This window comes from Tasmannia lanceolata, unplaced genomic scaffold (assembly GCF_043159265.1).
Source record: "Tasmannia lanceolata isolate RefF3 unplaced genomic scaffold, GAP_Taslan_0.1 ptg000037l, whole genome shotgun sequence".
Classification (NCBI taxonomy): Eukaryota; Viridiplantae; Streptophyta; class Magnoliopsida; order Canellales; family Winteraceae; genus Tasmannia; species Tasmannia lanceolata.
Window position 1 is genome coordinate 2,817,520 of NW_027518714.1, and position 16,137 is coordinate 2,833,656.

At 38.8% G+C, this 16,137-nt stretch overlaps 1 protein-coding gene and 1 pseudogene across 1 annotated transcript; one reads left to right on the forward strand and one right to left on the reverse strand.

The window, feature by feature from the left end:
* Positions 1 to 8,136: 8,136 nt before the first annotated feature.
* On the reverse strand, positions 8,137 to 9,388 carry LOC143862234 (acidic endochitinase-like; annotated as a pseudogene).
* A 5,136-nt stretch (positions 9,389 to 14,524) lies between these two features.
* On the forward strand, positions 14,525 to 15,764 carry LOC143862182 (acidic endochitinase-like). The gene is made up of 2 exons (XM_077373187.1): positions 14,525 to 15,003; positions 15,359 to 15,764. Exons 1-2 carry the CDS (start codon positions 14,525 to 14,527, stop codon positions 15,762 to 15,764), a joined length of 885 nt encoding a protein of 294 aa, XP_077229302.1.
* Positions 15,765 to 16,137: the final 373 nt, after the last annotated feature.

Sequence of the window (16,137 nt, forward strand, 5' to 3'; positions counted from 1 at the left end):
AATGTACACCCTCCCTCTAACGGCTAGCTTTTAGGGGTGAGTTCTACTTGGTTAAATTCCCTACAAATTCCGAGCAAGGTAATGCTTGGTGATAAGGGTGTCAATTTTGGCTCGGGCTAGGAAGCTCGCTCGAGCTCGGCTCGAATCCTTAACGAGCAGAGCCGAGCCGAGCCGAGCCGAGCCTGGCCTAACTCGGGCTCGGCTCGTTAAGCTTAACGAGCCTGGCCAGCCGGCTCGGCTCGACTTGTTAAGGCTCGTTAAGAATTTAATATATTTAAATATATATATTATATATTAATATATACACTAAAAGGGTTGTCCAGGGAGTGAAAGGGGGAGGCAAAATATGTCACTTCTTTTTTGGAACCCCATTTGTTACTTGGACCACCCCCCGTATTGTAAAAAGAGTAGTAAAGAAACACTAGATAGGGCTGTCCAGGGAAGATGAGGGGTGTGAAATTAATATAATTCGAGCTCGATAAGGCTCGTGAGCCTGGCCGAGCCGAGCCGAGCCGAGCCTGGTTCGAGCCCGAGCCGAGCTTTTGAGCTTAATGAGCCGAGCCGAGCCTGGCCAAGCTCGGCTCGGCTCGGCTCGTTTACACCCCTACTTGGTGAAGTTTGCACGATCAGATCTCCGAGTAACAGAGATGAACAAGGATGGAAGAAGAAGGACTGCAACAGTCTCTAAATTCCCCTTTATTATACGAATTTCACCAAAAACCTCTTCTATCAAGCAAGGAGAAAGTTCTACCTTGCCAAACTCGTTCCCCATAACTGAAAGCAGATTCTGATTGATTTTTTAATGCTTGATTTTAGGAAGGAAAGAAAGAGAAGGTGTTTATCACCATTGTTTTTCCAAAATAAAGAAAGAGAAGATGACTCTCTTTTCGGTTGAATCCACTGCCCGATTTGTTTTAGCTGACTGATTCTCTTGAGGTATTCTAATGGCTTACCCAAACATTAGAATTGGAAGTGCCATTAAGTTTATAGGGGTAATTAGAATAGGATTGGAATGTAACATCAATACCGATTCTAGATTCTGGTAATCCAAAGTCACCCTAAAGGGAGAGAGTTTTCTTCACGGCTCTTAAACTTAATACACCATCACTGATTTGTGGTCTCCTAGAAGTCGGGGTGTCAATGGACTTAGACAGTACGATGGACTATCAATCCAAAGTTAAATGGACAGAACCTAGACACACTACTAGGATCCATGGACATATTTCGGATCCTGATCATAGGGTCAGAAAAAATTGCCGATCGGATCCAGCCAACTGATAAAATCTTGCAGGACAGTCCGAAATTTGATATTGTTATACTATTTTATGAAAAACCCCTCAATTTTTATAACATTAAAGTATTATTTCAAATTTATTTTAGTAAAAATAAGCCATATCCATTTTTCGAGTTATTTCTATTTTCAGTATTTTGTCATTCATCGGTCTCAAGTCTTGAGTCACCCTCTTCGATTCCTTCTCTAACAGTTGACTTGAAGTCCCTAATTTGCCGCATCTTCGCCCTCGCCCTTTTTGATAATTTTAACCATATACAACATAAGTAGGACCTACTAGAATACTCTGATGGATGGATTGATTTGAAATGGATCGTGATCAAGACATGTGAAGTAGGATCCAAAGAACTTTCCAAATCCGATCCAACCGATAAGGGATTTGAATGGATCGTGATTGATACCTAGGTGGATCCTATCCGAAGTGGATCCATTGACACCCCTACCTAAAAGCTGTCCTAAATGCCGTGGGCATACACCTCCACCATTTTATGCTCCCCTAACGAAGGGAGAGAGTTTTCCTCACGTCAATTTTAGAGCCCTGACAGGGTAAGCCTTTATATATGAAGAACATAAATAATGGATTCTGGTTTCAAGAAGTGATTAAGTAATTGTTTTCAACGATTGGGGTCAAGGTTAACGATCAATTTTAGAGCCGCAACAGGCATATATGTGTGCAATCAAGACCGTTATTCTTGTGGACCATCATGAGATGACTCATTTGGTCTCATGATGTACAGTAAGTCGTTTAATGGATCCAATCCGATCCATCAATGTCTGGGTGACGATCTATTTGAATCCCAACTCGGTTTGGTCTTATTCGGTTGTATCCGTAGATCTTACTTTAGGTATCAATGTAACGATCACATTAAGAATCAGAGGGTCCATTAGATTGTTCTAAGCCCTACTATTATTTTACACAGCAGTAAATGCACAAGTAAACAACCTGACCCAACAAAATCGAATCTAATAGTAATAGTAAGTCACACGGATCTAGGACCTGTTCTTGTATTTGTAGAAAAGCCAGAGTTTCAAAAAGAAAGCTCTTCGGTAAGTTTCATTCGTCAAATGATCTTTAAGGTTTTAGGATTCAACTTAAGAGAGGAGATGGAAACTTCGTTCGATTCGATTCATTCAAATGAGATTTTTTACTTTAGTTATGTTAGATGTTATGTCAGTTAAGTACCCGCACATTCACGGGATGTGGGACAACAAAAGTGCCCCTTAACCTGTTGTTGGATCAATTAATAAGGGTCGCACCTTGATTACGGGACATAGGACAGATATTATATCCCAAATATCTCTCATGTCTAGCTCATAAGGGAAAAATATGAGAGGTATATATATATATCTCTTACTAAGGCAAAATATACTTGGATTTTGTACCATCTAATAGACATTTTTGGTATTATCTTACACCCATACGATTAAATAATGTGTTTGGTTGCACAAAATTCCAGTAGCCATCGGAATTTCGGTTGCATTTGGGATGTTCACTTTTTGTTATTGCCGATATTGCATTGAACCCCTCGGAGATTATTGCTAAGTTTGAATTCTTGTCTCCTCCTTCTACCTTTTAAACCAAATCCCCCTCAAAAGGTTGAGTTTTGCTTGAAAGTTTTTGGGAATGATGTCTTTTCTCCCCTTCTCTCTCTCTCTCTGTTCCCTTTCACTTATCTCTATATTGGTAAAGAAACCCCAACTTATTCCACTACCCTCGGAGTCTATTCTGAGCAACCAAACACAACAAACCACTATTCTCCAAGGTAATTCCAAGCAAATCCAGCTCCCTGTTGGCTTCCTATTCCACCACTCTCCGAGTCTATGCCACGCATACAAACACTATCAACTTCCATGTGAGAGTCCAACCCACATCATTTGTCAAGTTACAACTCATTTGTGTACGTCCCTATCGTTCATAGAGTTGGATTCAGAGGATCCACTTCATATGTAAGATAAATAAATACAAAAGTCAATGATTGAACTATTCTTTCCGGAATAAAGGGTGATTGGCATCATAGATCATCCAATGAAGGCGTTATCAGCGGAATTGGCTGGACATGAATCCACCAAGTGGATCGGAATATCAACAGTCACGCTTCTCATATTTTTGTACCTTTAAATGAGCTTTCACCTTTCCCCCCGTGAAATACAGGATCTTTATCGTTTTCTATAGTTGTACGTTGCTTTTCTTCGCTTCTATCATCTGCCTTAGTCTCCATCTGAAAAAATCCATGAATTCTCCAAATCGAACTTTACCTGCAAAGGAAATTTCCGTGAGAGAGAGAGAGAGAGAGATTTTTAAGCAAAATAGGATGGGATATAGGCAAGATTAAATTTCTATTTACTAGAAAAGATTGTGAAACTAGTGTTGGGGTTCCACGCAAAAGCAATTAGTCCCTCATTAGTAAAGTGATGTTGGCGTGGATGGGTTATAATGATTTAGAGATGATATGTAAACGGTATAAGGAAAGTGGACTTTGAGGTGTGTGCGAAACACTTTCCTTAATGCTATGTTTGGTTGCCGTTTTTTGAGAAAAACAGCAGATAATGTAATTCTACTGATTCGCTGAAGGGTGTTTGTTAGAGAATTTAGTGAAATTGGGGAGTTTGACTACAAGGGATGTCGGACGCTTGTCGGCTGACGTAGAACACTCAAAATTCGCTCGAAGAATTTCTCCAAATCGAAGAAAAAAGGGGAGAAATTCTCGAGTAAATCTTATCTTTTGAGTTTTATTAGGAAGTGGTAAATCTTCAGCAAATCTTGGCCAAACCAAACAACATCTTTTAGATTTGCTCCCAATCTCCCCGTTGATTGAGTTCCTTTTGATTTGCTTTTAATCTCGCTTTGACTTCTTCTTCTCCAAATCCTCCAAACATCTACCAGCAACCAAGCAGAGCAAGGCTTTATTCGCTCTCACTTGTTTTCACAAATTTGCTACGAGATTATGCGAATATCCTCTAGGATACAACCAAGTCTCGGAGGAATCTACGAGTAGCAAATCTTGGAGAATTCCCTAATAAATTTCTCAAAGGAATAATTCGAATATATGGCAAAATGCTTTCATAAGAGAGAAAATGTTAAGAGCGCAAGAGACTCAAATTATGAGTTAGTTAGTTAGTTTTTTAAAAATTAGGAGACCACACCCTCTATTTATAGGAGTGAAAACATCTATTTGGAAAGGATACATCCTTTAAAGAGTAGATACATCCTTTTAGAATGGTTACAACCTTTCAAGAATGGTTATACCCTTTCAAGGATGAACACACCCCCTTTCAAGAATTGACACACCCACCCTTTCAAGGATGGACACCATTTCAAATTGATGCCGTTCCAAATTAATGCCTCCTTTGAAAAAGATGCCTTTTCAAACAAACCTCTTCAAACAGCCTTTTCAAAATTTCAACATATAAGGGAATGGGCACCCTCCTTCTAATGGCTAGCTTTAAGGGGTGAGTTCTACAGTTAAGTTCCCTGCACCTAGCAATTACTCCAAAAGCTTAAGCTGTTAAGAGTTGTGTTATTTAATCATTTATACTTCAAAAAAGATGACATTAACCAACTCTAATTGATTTTAACTTAGAGAGACCTTCAATTTATATATAATGATATCACTTTAAATTTACCATAATCATATTATGGAAGGAAATTTTTTTCCCATAGAAATGTTTTTCTTGCAGTACGAACGGGACAGTGGATAAATGATATGTCCACAGTGAGTTTCATAAAGAACAGTGGGGCTCACTTAGGATGATCCAAAACGTTCATTGGTGTCCCACAACGGATATAGTCTATACCCGTAAATCATCTCCATAGGATGATCGGACCCTCCAATTTGCAATGGGACTGTACAATATAGAAACCTCTACGGATCTGAGGGATCCATCATCCTATGGAGATGATTTACGGGGTACTGTTTATTTAATTACCTTTGTAGACTATCAAATGAAGGGTATGAATCATCCTAAGAAGTGGGCCTCACTAGATATTACCATGTAGGAGTGGGTGCAAGTGTTTGAATTGATGAGGGTACTAGGTGCAAACACCCGTCACCTGATATGCAAAGGGTTTTCCATGCGTGTAAAGACCAAATAAGTTTCAAACATAATATATTGAGCCTGTCCTTTTGGCGTTGTAGTAGTTCATGTTGTTGATTTTTCGCTAGAGTATGAATTCGACGTACCATATTTTTGTGAAAAAGAAAATTTAGCAAATTTTAGGTCACCTTTTCAATGAGGCAAGATGAGGCACACACTAGGTAGGTCGCTCACTTTATGATAAATTTGCACCTCTGTAGAAGAAACTATGGTACAGCAGATACTAATGCAATCGCCCAAGATAATACTGCTCGATGCACCGTCGATCTCTATACGATCTTCATAATCGAACAGGTTGAATCCCCCAACAATTAAAACTACTGATTGCCTAAAAAATCAAGAAATAACGAAAAAAATTAAAAAGAAATTTCAAAACATAGAACAAGGAGTAATAGAGAGCGAGAGCGTAACAGAGAGCATGGTTTTTGTGGGTCCATCCCCATGTAGGTCCCACGCCCCACAACTCAGGTCTCTTACAAAAAATAGAAAAGAAAAGTGAGATTCGTGAGTGGGGTGTGTCATGTGTGATAGTGATAACTGTAAAACAGTGAAAATTAAGATGAGGAAAAAAGGAAAAAGAGAGGAGAGAAAAGAAAGGAAAAGAAAAGGAAGGGTTTTCTTTGTATTTTTCTCTAGGGTTTTGCTAGGGCAAAAGAAATCAAGAGGGTTTGGGACCCTTCCATTTGACTTTCGAAAGAGGCAAGAAAGAAGCCAAAACCTAGGGTTTTGAAGTGGTTCTTGGAGAAGAAGAAGATCTCACGCTCGAGCTTTAGAGGTAGAAAAACTTTTCTTGCAAGGAGTTTTTGAGGTAAATCCGTCTTTCTTTCAAGATTTCATTATTATTATTCTATTCTTATGAAAACTTGAGACAAAAGACATTGTATCCTTCTTATCTTTTTTAGTGGATTTCTCTCGGATTTTGTCTTGTGGTTTTTTCCTTCACGTTGGAGTGTTTTCCATGTTAAACTTGTGTTCTTGATTGTATTTGGTGGATTGCTATTTTATGCTTTGTGATTTCTTGTTATTGGCGCTAGTTTCTTTATTTACAGATAGAAGGGGAAAGTTTATCCACTGCTGTCCGCTCGTGTTTCCTCAACAGTCTTTTCTATCCTACATAGCCAAAATGAGTCCATTCAATACGCCTTTTGAGCCATAATGACAACCTTTGAAAAAACCAATTAAAATCAAAGCGGTTCTAAAACATTGTAAAGAGTCATTTTGAAAACGTACATTCGATCGATTATATGTTTCCAATGGTTGGATCATCGATAAAATAAACGGTCAAATATTTAAGAGATCTAATTGTTAGATTTTCACAATAATTATTTATTAAAAATAAAAATAAACAAAAGACAAAAAGCTTGGGCAACACATGCACAAACCGAGCTGAGCTATGCTGCTCCGGGTTGGGCAAGTGTGTGTGTGTGTTATCGTGCGCACTCGCCGAATTAACTGGTTTTCTGACTGGTTTGGCCAAATCCCTCATATTGGCATGCACATAACGGCCCATGCGCATAGGTTCCCCTTCTTCTCTTCTCTTTCATAAACCAAGAGGCATGCGGATGCATTAAATGCCCATGAAGATTTCTTCCACTGTCCAATGTGGGAACTGAAGATGTTTAGGCGGTAAGAGGGAAAACATACTTTTTGTAGGCTGCTAGTAGGGGTGGCCAACCGGTTCGGTTCTCGGTTCCTTTTTTTTCGGTTCTCGGTTCTCGGTTCCATGAACCGTAAGAACCGAACCGAACCGTAGTACACAGTAGGACCGAACCGGACCGAACATAATCGGTTCGGTTCGGTCCGGTTCTTCGGTTCTAATGGCTAATTATTAATTATTAATTATAATTTATAAAAACTTTTAATTAAAGTTATAATATAAGTGACTTTCTTATTATAAGAATAGTATTAACTATTACTTATTAATATTATAAGTAATTTATATTATTAAGTATATGTATAATAGAAATATAAAAATATTATATATATATATATATATATATATATATATATATATATATTCAAAGTTCGGTTCTTCGGTTCCGGAACCGAACCGAGAACATTAGACCCGGAACCGAACCGAATAAGTTCGGTTCTTCATTAGTGGAACCGAACCGGACCAAAAATATTTTTTTACAGTTCGGTTCCGGTTCGGTTCTTCGGTTCTGGCCACCCCTAGCTGCTAGCTTCACTTAGGTCCTGTTTGTTTTGGATCTTTAGTATTGATTTTGAGTCCAAAACTGATTATTGGAAGCAAAATTAAACCCAAAATTGTGTCCAACAATCAATTTTGAACCCGAAATTGATTCTGAAAACCCAAAATGAACGGGTGTAAATGTAAATTTGATTCCAAAAATCAGTCTTGGATTCACAATAGGTTCTCAAAATCGAAAACAATCAGTGCAATAGAAGTTTAGGTCCTGTTCGTTTTAGATTGTGACAACCGATTGTGAGCCCCAAACTTATTTTGGGACTCAAATTTAAATGTAATTTTGATTCCAATAATAGGTTTTGGGCTAACAATCAGTTGTCACAATCTCAAACGAACATGCCCTTAGAAATCCACCGGCATAAAGAGAAAGATAGGGCACTGATCCAAACGTCTTCAATCCATGCATGATTTTGAGATACAGGGCACTAGTATACATTTCTTCATTTATTTCATACAATATAACATAAAAGGTAGCCATGGATGGGAAGGAAGCATACACATGATATTTATTTACATGATTCCATGTTTGAGTAATTCAAATTCAAACATGGGTCTTGATGGAGGAACTATATCCAGTGAGATCATCATAGTATTTAGACCACAACATGACCCCTCCATACTTGTGAAAGTGAGAGTTTTTGCAGGAATGAAGCCACTTCCAGCCGCTTGAGGGGCGGCCGGTAGTCCCAAGAAGATTTTGGTGGCCGGAATTGTTGAGGTCCATTGCTTCCAAGCATCTTCGAGGTTTCCAATATTGCCAGAGGTGTATTGGCAAGGGGGGTTGTTGTAGAATTAGACCCAAACATAATCAAAGAGTCCCGTCTTGAGGGCGCCCCCGATCCATGCGTTGGGGAAGGGGCATTGGGGAGCCGCTGTCAAATACACCTTCTTACCCCTTTTACTCTATCCAGAGAGGTACCTGTTGAAGTATAGATTAAATAACACCAACTGTAAAACCTTAAGCTTTTGGAATAATTGGTTGTTTGAAGTGGTATCATAGCTATTGCCTCATGGCAGGTCTCAAAACCCAGCAAGTCATTGGGATTAAAAATCCCCAACCCCAAAAAAGAGGGGCCATATATAAGGGGGAGTGTTAAAGTATAAATGATTAAATAACACCAACTCTTAAGAGCCTGTTTGTTTTAGGTTATGACAACTGATTGTGGAGTCCCCAACCGATTATTGGACACAAATTTAATGCAATTTTCAGTCCAATAATCGGTTGGGGATTCCACAATCGATTGTCATAATCTAAAACAAACAGGGCCTAACTGTTTAAGCTTTTGGAGTCATTGGTTGTTTCGCATTACCTAGCAAGCTCATCCCAGTGTTGGTTTGTTCCTCCCTCTATATCAAATTCCATGCCATCTAGAACGGCATTGCCAATTGGGCGAGACGAAGAATGTCCCCCTAAAAAGTTGTTCCATAGGTATGTTGCTACTTGCCTAGCATCTTCGGAGGAGGCGAGGGAGTAGCTCCCTGCCCCGCCTTCGATAGATAGAATCACCTTAATGCCTATCCTCTGGCAGACTCGTTGCTCAAGCCAGTGCAACCAATAGAATAAGGGTCACAGTGGCCGGCAAGGTTGATCATCGGAGTCTGACCGTTGCCGAATGAAGCCAGGAACCCTATCTTTACGAAGGCATAGTTCCCCGTAGCACACGTTTCTGCTAAGGTTCCTCATTTCCATTTTGACCCCAGTAGATTGCAATTCCTCCTGCATATGAAGCCCCAATTAGTGAAAGTATTACTAGGGAGAGCAGAAGTGGTGATGCTAGTGTCTGGCCTGCCATGTTGGGCTAAGTGTGATTAGCTTTAATATAAAAAATCTATCCACCCTAGATAGCCAAGGCAACCTTAAGGGTTTCTCTGCTCGACAGGATTGCTGGAGCATCCCTTTTATAGAAGAAACATTGGCCCACTTAGGAAGGAAAATGGCCACTACTCTGCTTAGACTGATGCTCGTGGAAGCAACAGTTGTGCGTGGCTTGTGGGCCACTTTCTGGTTCCTCTGTTTTGTGGTTTTGTCATTAATGAATACTTTATTAGCGATTGTGTTTGAACGTCGACGGTATCTAGGCATTGTCTTTCTTATAGTAAGCCAATTTCCTTCGTGTCTTTTCCCCTCCCTCTCATCCTAAGTTCTATTATGTTGCTCATGAATGCAAAAGAGCTAAGATAGATTTCTCCCTAATATTGTGAAATTTGGGCATACCTCGTGAGAAAAGCGTGGCAATAGGCCCATTTAATGAAAATAATATGACCAGAACTAGAAGTGTACTTATTAGCTAATCCCAATAATCCAATCAAATAGTGATGTACAATTTAGAAAAAAAATTAACAATCCACTTTCAAATTCTCTGATCTTGTGCCTAGAAGTATTTGATCGCAGTGATTTTCATGTTATGTCATCTACGAGTATAAGGCCCTCGGATTTCTTTTCCGAACCTTTTCAGAGAATTCCTGCTTTCCAAACAGGCCCTTCATTTTTAAATTTTTTTTAGTGCCATTATAAATATAGGTGGGTGATGTGGATCCAACGGGGCACCCTTGTAGCTAGGGGTGGTTATTCGGTTATAACCGAACCAAAATAACTGAAATTTGATAACCGAAATAATTTCAGTTACCAAATTTCGGCAACCGAAACCGAACCGAAAAAAATTCGGTTATAACGGAATAACCAATTGTGGGAGAAAAAGAGGAAAAAAAGTAAAATCCTGATTTGGATCGGAGGGCTGGGATCATCCGATCGAAATGATTTTTTGAACACAACTTAATTAAGTTGTGATAAATCAAATGAACGGTTTTGATGATCCTACGGAGTGCACATATAGTACTTTTTTTTTTTGTTGAAAAAAATGGTTTTTATCATAATTTCGGTTAACCAAAATTTTTTTAGATAACCGAAACCGAATAACCGAATATCCAAAAAAACTAAACGAAACCGAACCGAACCGACCAAATTCGATTTGGTTCAGTTATTCGGTTATAACCGAATAATGCTCACCCCAGCTTGTAGCTAAGTTTTTTGTAAGGGCACACATCAGTTAAACAATACTCGTGTATATAAATGTATGTTTGTCTGGGTCATGGGTGATGAATCATACATGATGGTACCAATCATTAGCTTACTTTAAAGGGAAAATGACCAAATAGAAACAGTTTCTTCTGACTATGACATTTCAAGAGGGCTATTTTCTAAATCACCAATCAATAGTGTATATGACTAAAATGCCCTTGACTCTCTCTCTTTCTCTCTCTCTCTCTCTCTCTATCAAATCACCTATTTGAAATGATTACATTTAGGGGAAAACAAATCCCAAAACCCACCTTTTTCCCTCTTCTTCTTCTTCCTCCCACCTACCCAAAAAACATACGTATGAAAAACCCAAAAACCTCCATTTTTGAAACCCAAAAACCTCCATTGTTAGATGCGAAAAGCTCCATTCTATTGCTAAAAACCTCATATTTAGATGTGAAAGCCTTCCTAACCCTTCATTGCATTGCACAACGCCTCTATTTTCAAGAAATATTGGAAAAAAACGTTATTGGATTTGGAAATCTGAAAAATCTTCACTAGAAACCACCATTCCATTGCAGAAAGCTTCCATTGAATGGAAAGGTGTGTATTTTTACCCCTCTCCCTTCTCTTTCCATTATAAGGCATGTTTATAAACTTGAATGAAAGTTTTTCATGTTAAACTACTGTCTTTCATTGCAGAAAGCCTTCAATCACTATTTAATCTTATTTAAATTACTTTAAACACTTTATAATCATTGTTATTTTACTGTAATCCACTAATTTCTTAAGTTAAACCACTATTTCACTACCATAAACCAGTACTGAAGTGGGTGTTTATAAGTGATTTATATAGGTTCTTTGGGTAAGATTCCTCCGTAGTGATTTATAATCGTAAGTAGTGGTTTATTAAGGGTTACCAGTGGTTTAGAGTGTTTATAATTGTGTTTATAAATGATTTATACAGGGTAAGAAGTAGTTTATAGTGTTTATAAGGTGTTTATATAGGCTTATCAGTGGTTTGGAGTGTTTACAAGTGGTTTAGATAGGGTAAACAGTGGTTTATATAGGTTACACAGTGGTTTATATAGGTTACACAGTGGTTTATATAAGTTTATCAGTGGTTTAGACTGTTTATAAGTAGTTTATGTAGGCTTATCAGTGGTTTAGAGTGTTTATACATGGTTTATACAGGGTAAGAAGTAGTTTATAGTGTTTATAAGTGGTTTATATACGTTTATCAGTGGTTTAGAGTTTTTACAATTGATTTATATAAGGTAAACAGTGGTTTATATAGGCCTATCAGTGGTTTATACTGTTTATAAGTGGTTTATGTAGGCTTATCAGTGGGTTAGAGTGTTTATACATAGTTTATACAGGGTAAGAAGTAGTTTATAGTGTTTATAAGTGATTTATATAGGTTTATCAGTGGTTTAGAGTTTTTACAACTGGTTTATATAAAGTAAACAGTGGTTTATATAGGCCTATCAGTGGTTTAGACTGTTTATAGGTGGTATATGTAGGCTTATCAGTGGTTTAGAGTGTTTATACATGGTTTATACAGGGTAAGAAGTGGTTTATATAGACTTACCAGTGGTTTTAGAGTGGCTTATCAGTGGTTTATAGTGTTTATAAGTGGTTTATAGTGTTTATAAGTGGTTTATATAACCCTATCAGTGGTTTAAAGTGTTTATAAGTGGTTTATATAGACTTACCAGTGGTTTTAGAGTGTTTATAAGTTGTTTATTTAGGATTACCAATGGTTTAGAGTGTTTATAAGTGGTTTATATTGGCTTAACAGTGGTTTATAGAATTTATAAGTGGTTTATATAGGGTAAGCAGTGGTTCATATTTCCTTGTCATGACTTAGTAGTGGTCTAGAGTGTTTAAAAGTGGCCCAAATTGTCTTAGTAGTGGTTTATGTTGTTTTATGGAGATTTAGTAGTGGTTGAAGTTGTGCATAATTCTAAAATGGCTGCTTTACTTGTTAATTGGAATGATTTTTTTTCAATTGGTTATTTTGACAATGGTTTAATTTTGTGTAAACAGAAGAACGGTAGAACAAAGAGCTTCTTTTATCTTACACGTCGACGGCTTTGTAAAGGATGCGGTATCATTTCAATACGTCGGCGGGAAGAAGTTGCCCGTAATTGTGGGTCGAAAAAAATTTGTGAAAAAATTGGAAGTAATTAAGGATTTAAACCAAACTTTAGAGCTCTAAACCATACAAATCTAAGAAATTAGGGGTTCAAACAAAAATTTACGACTTTAAACCATATATTTCTAAAAAACATAACCAAACTTTAGGGCTTTAAACCATAGATTTTAAAAAAAAATTAGGGTTTTAGTTGCTGATTTTCCAAACTGAAAGAGAGAGAGTACCAACCCTAACTTATTGGTTTGAGTCTAAACTGATTTGGGAAAATTATAGAGTTTTCTAAACTGATTTTCCAAAATATACGATTTTCTCAACTAATTTGGTAAAATATAGGGTTTTCTAAACTAAATTTCTAAACCAAACTTGAAGGTTTAAACCAAAAATCTGTGAAAAATTTGGAGAAAATTAGGGGTTTAAACCAAACTTTATGGCTTTAAACCATAGATTTCTAAAAAAATTAGGGGTTTAAACAACTGAGAGGGAGAGACTACCAACCTGTGAGAGGAGGTTTACTCAGAATAAGAGGATACCGGAGAGAGGTGCACGAACCTGCGGGGCATTGTGACCCTCTAATGAACGATTGGGATCATCCCATGAGAGAAAGAGGGCATTGTGGCCCTCTAATGGACGGTTGGGATCATCCCATGAGAGAGAGGGGCATTGTGACCCTCTAATAGACGGTTGGGATCATCCCATGAGAGAGAGGGGGGCATTGTGGCCCTTTAATGGACGGTTGGGATCATGCCATGAGAGATAGGGGGCATTGGGGCCCTCTAATGGACGGTTGGGATCATCCCACGAGAGAGAGAGAGAGAGAGAGAGAGAGAGAGAGAGAGAGAGAGAGAGAGAGAGAGAGAGAGAGAGCATTGTGGCCCTCTAATGGACTGTTGGGATCATCCCATGAGAGAGAAAGAGAGAGGAATTGTGGCCCTCTAATAGACGGTTGGGATCATCCCATGAGAGAGAGAGGGGGGCATTGTGGCCCTTTAATAGACGGTTGGGATCATCCCATGAGAGAGTGGGGGGCATTGGGGCCCTCTAATGGACGGTTGGGATCATCCCACGAGAGAGAGAGAGAGAGAGAGAGAGAGAGAGAGAGAGAGAGAGAGAGAGACCTCTAATGGACTGTTGGGATCATCCCATGAGAGAGAAAGAGAGAGGAATTGTGACCCTCTAATTGATGGTTGGGATCATCCCATGAGAGAGAGAGAGAGAGAGAGAGAGAGAGAGAGAGGTGACGGTATTTTAAAATGAGGGTATTTTTTACTAAGGGTATTTTTGTCACATAAGCATCCAAACCAGTCAACATCACTTCTATTTGGTGATTTAGAAAACACCACTCTTGAAATGTCATAGTCAGAAGAAACCGTTTCTATTTGGTCATTTTCCCTACTTTAAATTAATATACATTTCAATTGTGAAATTCTACGTATTTGGGAAATTGCCAAATTGGCATACCATCATAACATGCCGTGGACGTTCAAACAAAATCACTACAAAAGTAACCATAAATCACATCTCACAAAACACACACAAAAATGGACAAAGTAACCCAAATGCCACGTAAATCAAGGATTTCTTTGCTCAAGCTTAAGCAAAATCACAAAAAGCATGATCATTAATAATCTAAGTAGGCCCCATGTTCACACTATAAAAGGAGGCCTCCCTCACCATTTTGGAGCAGAGAAACACCACAGTTTTCCTTTGCTCTCTAGTGTTTCTTTGGATATAGTTGTCTGATTCTGACTTAACATGGCTAGCTATCCACTTCTGCTCTCCCTACTAATACTTTCACTAATTGGGGCTTCATATGCAGGAGGAATTGCCATATACTGGGGTCAAAACGGAAATGAAGGAACCTCAGCAGAAACGTGTGCTAAGGGGAACTATGCCTTCGTAAACATAGCATTTCTCGCTTCATTTGGCAATGGTCAGACTCCGATGATCAACCTCGCCGGCCATTGTGACCCATACTCTAATGGTTGCACTGGCTTGAGTGACGACATAAGATCATGCCAGAGGCAAGGCATTAAGGTGATTCTATCTATAGGAGGTGGGGCAGGGAGCTACTACCTCGCCTCCTCCGAAGATGCTAGGCAAGTGCCAACATACTTATGGGACAACTTTTTAGGGGGACATTCTTCGTCTCGCCCACTTGGCAATGCCGTTCTAGATGGCATAGACTTTGACATAGAGGGAGGCACAAACCTAAACTGGGATGAGCTTGCTAGGTACTGTGAAACAACCCTTCACTCCAAACGCTTAAGCTGTTAGAGATCATGTTATTTAATGACGTTAAAGTGCATAGGGACCATGTTTTCACGCTTTTTTCTGACGAAATAGTCATAAACGCTTATAAAAGTCTCAAAACATTCTCAAAACGTGTGTAAAAACACGTTCCCAATATACCTAGCAAAACCATTTATACTTCAACACTCCCCCTCGCGTGTGGGCCCTCTTTTATGGGTTGGCTGTACAAGGGTATTTGAATATCAAGCAGTGTTTTGAACCAGGACCTGCCATTAGGAAATTACTCCAAAAGCTTAAGCTGTTAAAGTTGTTATTTAATCATTTATACCTCGACAGGTACATCTCTGGATATAACAAAAGAGGTAAGAAGGTGTACTTGACAGCTGCTCCCCAATGTCCCTTCCCCGACGCATGGATTGGGGGTGCCCTTAAGACGGGTCTCTTTGATTATGTTTGGGTCCAATTCTACAACAACCCCCCTTGCCAATACACAACTGGTGATGTCTGCAAACTTGAAGATGCTTGGAAGCAATGGACCTCAACAATTCCGGCCAGAAAAATCTTCTTGGGACTACCAGCCGCCCCTGAAGCGGCCGGAAGTGGCTTCATTCCTAGTGATGATCTTACCTCTCAAGTGCTCCCCATCATTAAAGATTCTAACAAGTATGGAGGGGTCATGCTTTGGTCTAAATATTATGATGATCAAACTGGATATAGTTCATCCATCAAGAATGATATTTGAATGAATCTGCCTGTATTCCCCTGTAAATAATTGCCATGTTTGGTATGTCTTCATTGTGTGCTCCTTGTGTGTAATCATTTCATGATTGTCTATAGTTTACGACCCATCCTCTCGTGCCTAGCAATCCAATTGTCTTTCCAATTTATAATGTTTGATGGTTCAAGACCAGAAATTGGTTCATTAACCGAATAGCTAGCTCAGCAAAGTCCCTCCTTAAAGGATGCATGTAAATGTATACCCCAAATACAGTTTGTGCAATCCCTGTCTGAAGTTTGTTCGGGCTTGGATGTGCATCCAATTAACAATTCAGTTGCGATTTGGGCGCTTCTGGATTGTGTCTTTATAGTAGCGAACCAAATTATGAGTCCCTCTT